Raw genomic sequence first — 7,783 nt, 5'->3', positions numbered from 1 at the left:
ACACACCTAGGTGAGGAAGGTGTTGTAGGGAGGTCAGAGGTCAGGTGTGTTGTAATATCTGACCCTGGAACAGCCAGAGGCTCAGTAGACAGGTGACCTCTGACCTCCTGGCAGGACTGGTTGATCTCTGTTCATCTGGAGGATTAAAGGTTCAATCCACTAATCATGACTCGGTCACGTGACTCTCTCTCCCCCCCCACTATGATGACATCAGTCCCACTATCATGACATAGCTATAACACTCCAGTGTTCTAACAGGGTCACTGCAGGTTTCAGACATTTTCAGACTTTAGGACCCTGCGGACCCCCGGTTTAAACAAGAGCAGTCTGACGCTGAGGGTAGGCAGGAGTTAGGGTCAGGGGTTAGGGTTGGGTCAGGGGTTAGGATTAGGGTCAGGATTAGGGGTTAGGGGTTAGGGTTGGGTCAGGGTCAGGGTTAGGGTCAAGGGGTAGGGGTTAGGGTTAGGCACATGTTCAAACAACCACAACAACAATAACACAGTCACCTGACCTCCAGCTGCAGACCAGCGGTCCACACAGGCAGAGAGGAGGTCAGAGAGGAGGTCAGAGAGGAGGAGGTCAGAGTGGAGGTCAGAGTGGAGGTCAGAGAGGAGGTCAGAGAGGAGGTCAGAGAGGAGGAGGTCAGAGAGGAGGAGGTCAGAGTGGAGGTCAGAGTGGAGGTCAGAGAGGAGGTCAGAGAGGAGGTCAGAGTGGAGGAGGTCAGAGAGGAGGTGTGACTGCCTCGTCTGTGATTGAAGCAGGCGTCCTGGAGTCACGTAATAACAAATGACTACGTTCACTATGACATCATCAGACAGAACGTCTGGCTCCTCCTGATAGGACAGGGGGATTGGCCGATCAGCCAATGAGGGCAGTCGTAGCTGATATTGTTATTGTTGTTGTTGTTGTCTATAAGCAGGAAGTTGCCTGGTGGAGTATGATGATGTCATAATGCGGAGTCTTTAAACTGTTGTTGCTTTTATCTCATTGGCATGGTTTCAACCTGTAGCCCCTCCCACACCAACATGTAGCCCCTCCCACACCCAGCTGTAGCCCCTCCCACACCCATATGTAGCCCCTCCCACACCCAGCTGTAGCCCCTCCCACACTCACATGTAGCCCCTCCCACACACACCTGTAGCCCCTCCCATACCCATATGTAGCCCCTCCCACACCCACCTGTAGCCCCTCCCACACCCACCAGACAGGCAGGAAGTGCACTTTGAATAATGATTAATTTTATGATTTAAAAAAAACATTGATTTTCAAGAAAATGTTGTGGCTTCAACTAAGGCTCAGTCACATGACCAGTCATATGACCGTTAATATACAAGAGATCAACGTCCAATCAGACGAGGAGGAACAGGGTTTGTTGTGACACCCTTCCCTGTGATCGACCCAGGTGGGGTTTCCGTTGATCAGGCGATGATGATGATGATGATGATGAAGACTATCTGTCCTGTGTCTCGGGGGCGTATCCCTGGGTCTCCTCCTCGGAGGGCGTGTCCAGGACAGGGTTAACGAATCCCTCGTACTCTGAGTCCCCACCCCCCTCTGAGACTCCACCCCCCTCGGTGGCGTGTGCGGTCACAAAGTCGTTCTCCCACTCCAGGGCGTTGGAGTCCTCGGAGGCGGGGCCACAGGGCCGCAGCGCCGCCCTCAGGATGTCCTCCTCCGTGCGGGATCGCTCCCACGCCGCCGCCACACGGGTCATACCTGGGGGCGGGGCAGGGGGAGGGGCTAGTCAACACAACGTTACACACCACAAGTCATCTGATGTGTGTTGAATAGGGTGCCTGACCCTGACACACACACACACACACCCCACCCACAGCGGGCCTACCTTCCTCGTCCTCCCACTCGAGGTCCAGGGAGGTCCCGTCATCATTGGTGGGGAAGTCACAGCTGCTCTCTGTGTTAGGAGTCACCATGGTGTCTGAGGACAGGCCTACACACACACACACACACACACACACACACACACACACACACACACACATTACAAAAAAATAACTGACACCAGATATGTTGAGTGTATATGTTGTGTATATTGCATGTGTGTATGATTGAGGCGTATATTCTGAGGATGATCATCACATGATCGTGTGTGTGTGTGTGTGTGTGTGTGTGTGTGTGTGTGTGTGTGTGTGTGTGTGTGTGTGTGTGTGTGAGATCGAGGCCAGGTGGGTGTGAGACTCACGGCTGCCCCTGAAGGCTTCTGACTGGGCCTTGACATTCTGCAGGTACGAATCAAAGTCCTCACCTGGAGTGGACCTGGAACACAGCCACGCCCACATCAACACAACAACAACTCCTCCTCCAGTTGTGTTCTCTAGGTGTGTGTGTGTGTGTGTGTGTGTGTGTGTGTGTGTGTGTGTGTGTGTGTGTGTGTGTGTGCGTGTGTGTGTGTGCGTGTGTGTGTGTGTGTGTGTGTGTGGTGTGTGGGTGTGTGTGTGTGTGTGTTTGGAGGCTGGTCCTCACCGTCTGGGCTGGCCTCCACGTCCCTCCACCTCTGCCCGGCCTCGGCTCCTCGGCCCCCCCTGCTGGAGACACACACACACTACCTCAGACACACACACACACACACACACACACTACCTGACACACTACCTCAGACACACACACACACACTACCTCACACCCACACACACAAACACACACTACCTCACACACACAAACACTACTGATCTGCTGATCTGAACATCTGAGGTGTTAGATGATCTGAACAGCTGAGGCGTTAGCTGAGCTGATGGAGAGGACAGACAGTGAAGTGAACCAACCAAAGGAAAAGCAGTGGAATGAAGTGTGAAGAGGAGGAGGTGAAGCAGACAGATAGATCTGGAGCATGCAGGGCAGAACCATGGACATGTCTGTCTGACACAGTCTGAGGCAGGGCGGGGGTGGGGGCGTGGCAGGGGGCAGATGAGGGCGGGGCAGGGCCAGGGCAGGTGTGGGCGGAGCAGGTGAGGGTGGGGTAGGTGAGGGCAGGTCAAGGAGGGGCGGGGCAGGACAGGTGAGGGCGGGGCTCAGTGGCGCCTCACCTCCTGCAGCCTCCTATGGCGAGCCAACATGGCGGCTTGGCGCTGGGCGGTGTTCCTAGCCTCCTCCTCCTGCCTCAACTCCTCCTCCTCAGCCTCTAACTGATCACATGACAAAACAACAACAAAACGCTGCAAATCAGAAGGAAGATAAACACAAATGAAGATAACATAAAAAACATCTCTACTGAAGCCTGATAGGTTGTCTACATGGATATGAAGCCTTCTGATTGGCCGGCTGGCTGACTGACTGATTGATTGGCTGATTGATTGATTGGTGGGTTGGTTATATGGTTGGTTGGTTGGTATAGTGGGTGGGTGGGTTGGTATGGTGGGTGGGTGGGTGGGTTGGTTGGTTGGTGGGTTGGTTGGTGGGTGGGTTGGTGGGTGGGTGGGTTGGTGGGTGGGTTGGTGGGTTGGTGGGTTGGTTGGTGGGTTGGTGGGTTGGTTGGTGGGTTGGTTGGTTGGTTGGTATGGTGGGTGGGTGGGTTGGTGGGTGGGTTGGTTGGTTGGTTGGTATGGTGGGTGGGTTGGTTGGTGGGTTGGTTGGTAGGTATGGTGGATGGGTGGGTGGGTTGGTGGGTTGGTTGGTGGGTTGGTTGGTTGGTTGGTATGGTGGGTGGGTGGGTGGGTGGGTGGGTTGGTTGGTGGGTGGGTTGGTTGGTATGGTGGGTGGGTTGGTTGGTGGGTTGGTTGGTAGGTATGGTGGATGGGTGGGTGGGTTGGTTGGTGGGTGGGTTGGTTGGTGGGTGGGTGGGTTGGTTGGTGGGTGGGTGGGTGGGTGGGTGGGTTGGTTGGTTGGTGGGTTGGTGGGTGGGTTGGTGGGTTGGTGGGTGGGTTGGTTGGTGGGTTGGTGGGTGGGTGGGTGGGTTGGTGGGTGGGTGGGTTGGTTGGTTGGTATGGTGGGTGGGTGGGTGGGTGGGTGGGTTGGTGGGTGGGTTGGTGGGTGGGTGGGTTGGTGGGTTGGTTGGTTGGTGGGTTGGTTGGTGGGTTGGTGGGTTGGTTGGTTGGTGGGTTGGTTGGTAGGTATGGTGGATGGGTGGGTGGGTGGGTTGGTTGGTTGGTGGGTTGGTTGGTAGGTATGGTGGATGGGTGGGTGGGTTGGTGGGTTGGTTGGTTGGTGGGTTGGTTGGTAGGTATGGTGGATGGGTGGGTGGGTGGGTTGGTTGGTTGGTGGGTTGGTTGGTAGGTATGGTGGATGGGTGGGTTGGTTGGTTGGTGGGTGGGTTGGTGGGTTGGTTGCTTACCTGGGCCTGCAGCTCCAGGTCTATGAGGACCTGCTGGTCAGTGATGGCAGTGTAGCGATGCTCCTTCAGGTGGACGATCTCATCCTCACTGATCGGCCTGATCAACACACACACACATAGCTTACAGAGACACCGACACCAACACACACACACACACACACACACACACACACACACACACACACACACACACACACACACACACACACACACACACACACACACACACACTTAACATACCTTGGACATGGACCTGGGCTTTCCGTCTGAAATCAAAAATGTAACACGTCAACAATCACAGAATTTCAAGTGAAGCAATCAAATGTAAAACGAGGGATTGTTTCTATGGAAACCATAAAGGGTGTTGACAGTCAGCCTCACCTGGTCATCACTCTCCACCAGGTTCTCAAACTGAGGACAGACAGACAGACAGACAGACAGACAGACAGACAGACAGACAGACAGAGAGACAGACAGACAGAGAGAGCACGGCTTAGAGTAATGATGATGTCACTCTGCATCTCAACCAGTCCACAGATGAAACCGTTTTACTGAGTTATTTTTATATTCAACAATAGCGAACAAATAACAACAGTTCCACTACACTCCTACACACTACACACTACTACACACTCCTACACACTACACACTACTACACACTCCTACACACTACACACTACTACACACTACTACTACACACTACTACACACTACACACTCCTACACACTCCTACACACTACACACTACTACACACTCCTACACACTCCTACACACTCCTACACACTACTACTACACACTACTACACACTACACACTCCTACACACTCCTACACACTACTACACACTACTACACACTACACACTACTACTACACACTCCTACACACTCCTACACACTACACACTACTACTACACACTCCTACACACTCTCCAGGGAGGGAGAACAGAGGGATGATGGGTATAGACAGGGTTAGGACAGGGTTAGGGTTAAGACAGGGTTAGGGTTAGGGTTAAAACAGAGTTAGGACAGGGTTAGGGTCAGAACAGAGTTGGGACAGGGTTAGGGTTAGGGTCAGGGTTAGGAGAGAGTTAGGACAGGGTATGGGTTAGGACAGGGTCAGGGTTAGAACAGGGCTGTACCTCTATGGTGTAGTGTTCTCCTGTGGTGCTCCGGAAGTACTTGGACCTGATGGGACAACCATGACAACCATTTACTGTCTGACGCCATGACAACCATTTACTGTCCGACGCCATGACAACCATTTACTGTCTGACGCTATGACAACCGTTTAGTGTCTGATGTCACTCCTTTCGTTCATGGGGAGTCGCATGACGTCAAACTACTTTTAAATCAGAATCCAGACCTAGTCGCCATAGCAACCCAGTCACATGATTAAAGACCGTCTGCTGACTCCCATAATGCCCCAGAAACGTCATGGTGCTCAGAGAAGTGGTGATGTCACTAACCTCTCTAACTGCCCCTCGGGGTGGGTGTGTGTGTGTGTGCTCTGTATATCACCCTCTCTCTGTTCTAGCTGAGCCGGGACAGGTGTAATCCCTGGGACAGGTGTAATCCCTGGGACAGGTGTAATCCCTGGGACACTGATGGAATGTGACAAATGCAACACTGAAGAAAAAGATGAAAGAATACAAAAGCAACCACATCGTGAGACAGGATGAGTCAACCTAGCGCCCCTCCGCAGGGCTGTGGCAGCAAGGCAGGCCCCCCAACCCGGACCCGGAGGGGTGGGCTCCTCCGATGCATGACGCTCCCTGATGCGGGAAACCCTCAGCTAGCTGGGGGGAGAGAACGGCCCTCCACCCATCAAAGCCACCGTGGCGCTGGATAGCTTAACCTTTAGCCTTTAGCCTTTAGCCTTTAGCCTGCAGCTCCCAGGCGGGGTCAGGTTCAGCCTGGCCGTGATCGAGGAGCAGATATCGGGGTTGTCGGTCTGAAGGGCGTCGCTGTCACTCACCCTCCGCCTCTCTGGATCCTGTTCGCCTCCCGTCTGAAGACGCCGGAGCAGTAAGACCAGCAGGTTCCCATCGCATGCTGCTGTCCCGCCGCCTCTCTCGGTAGGACGGGCCGTTAGACGGTGACCGGCCGGAGGTGGATCATCCCCGGGGTTCCGTGGCCGGACAGTGACGCTGACAGCAGCTCAGGACAGGATGACCAACAACGAGACAACATAACACTGTAACCTCCCAGGGAGCGGGTTAGGTTCGGGTTAGGTTCGGGTTAAGGCCGATCAGAGATATTGATCATCGATCGTGTGGCGAGCTGTCATTCATCACTTCCTCTTCCTGACTCAACGGCACACGTGATTAGTGTTAGCTACGGAGCAGCGGATGGCTCAAACCAGTCGAAGTATCATGCGATTGTAAACTTTTTTTTTTTTCGCAATGTATACATAACCTATAGACCTATTTTTCTTTTTTTTTCCACTCTCTATTTGTATATGTGAAAACAAATGAAATGATAATAAAGGCCACATTCAATAGAATGTTTTGTGAGTGTCAGTGGATGGTGATGCTGGTGGGAGCCGTGGAGCTCCTCTTCCTCACAGTGGATCACAGAGAAACAACGGAACAGATCCAACACTTGATCTGTCATTCACAAAGGAGAGCTGTGCTGCCACAAACTACCACTAGGGGGAGATGCACCCTTCCCTGGTCTGTTACTTTTCAGAAAAAAACATTTCTCATTGGCCAGATAGAACCCCTGGACCCTACACCCTGGACCCTACACCCTGGACCCTACACCCTGGACCCTACACCCTGGACCCTACACCCTGGACACAGCTGAGAGGACAGGGTTAGGACAGGGTTAGGACAGGGAATAGACCTGAACAAGTAAGGCTTCCACAGAGCAACCTGCAGCACTCAGTATACTGCTCCACCGGAAGCATATCACACACACACACACACACAGACACACACACACACACACACACAAACGCACGCGCACACACACGCACACACACACACACAGACGCACACACACACACACACACACACACACACACACACAAATACACAGACGCACACACACACACAGACGCACACGTACACACACACACAAACACACACACACAGACGCACACACACACACACACACAGACGCACACACACACACACACAAACACACACACACACACAGACGCACACGTACACACACAAACACACACACACAAACACAGACGCACACCCAGACGCACACACACACACACACACACAGACGCACACGCAGACACACACACACACACGCACACGCAGATGCACACACACACAAACACACAGGTATAGACACACACACACACACACACACACTGGCGTGAAGTCACCTCAATCATATATTTTATTGTATTTTAAAACTTATTGTGTTGTTGCACTACTCTGTGGCACTGTCACTTTTGCATTTCACTGTATACTTGTATGCACGTGACAAATAAAGAAATCTTGAATCTTGAATCTTGAATATTCCTTGGAGGGCTCCTCTCC

At 52.9% G+C, this 7,783-nt stretch overlaps 1 protein-coding gene across 3 annotated transcripts; it reads right to left on the bottom strand.

Annotated features, from left to right (window-relative positions):
• Positions 1-1,205: 1,205 nt before the first annotated feature.
• Positions 1,206-6,581, bottom strand: ap1ar (adaptor related protein complex 1 associated regulatory protein). Of its 3 annotated transcripts, XM_083686136.1 has the most exons (10): positions 6,259-6,581; positions 5,423-5,468; positions 4,667-4,696; positions 4,526-4,551; positions 4,286-4,382; positions 3,042-3,140; positions 2,482-2,543; positions 2,201-2,274; positions 1,844-1,948; positions 1,206-1,716 (listed from the first exon to the last, which is right to left on the bottom strand). In XM_083686136.1, the coding sequence occupies exons 1-10, from the start codon at positions 6,327-6,329 to the stop codon at positions 1,451-1,453; spliced, it is 876 nt and encodes a 291-aa protein (XP_083542262.1). In that variant the 5' UTR covers positions 6,330-6,581; the 3' UTR covers positions 1,206-1,450. The 3 variants fall into 3 exon arrangements, with proteins under 3 accessions (XP_083542262.1, XP_083542261.1, XP_083542263.1); XM_083686135.1 differs by having other exon boundaries at positions 5,423-6,581; XM_083686137.1 differs by lacking the exon at positions 3,042-3,140 and having other exon boundaries at positions 5,423-6,581.
• Positions 6,582-7,783: the final 1,202 nt, after the last annotated feature.

Source organism: Argentina silus, assembly GCF_951799395.1.
Source record: "Argentina silus genome assembly, chromosome: 15".
Classification (NCBI taxonomy): Eukaryota; Metazoa; Chordata; class Actinopteri; order Argentiniformes; family Argentinidae; genus Argentina; species Argentina silus.
The sequence above is the reverse complement of the archived record's forward strand: the minus strand, read 5'-3'. Positions and strand labels throughout refer to the sequence as shown.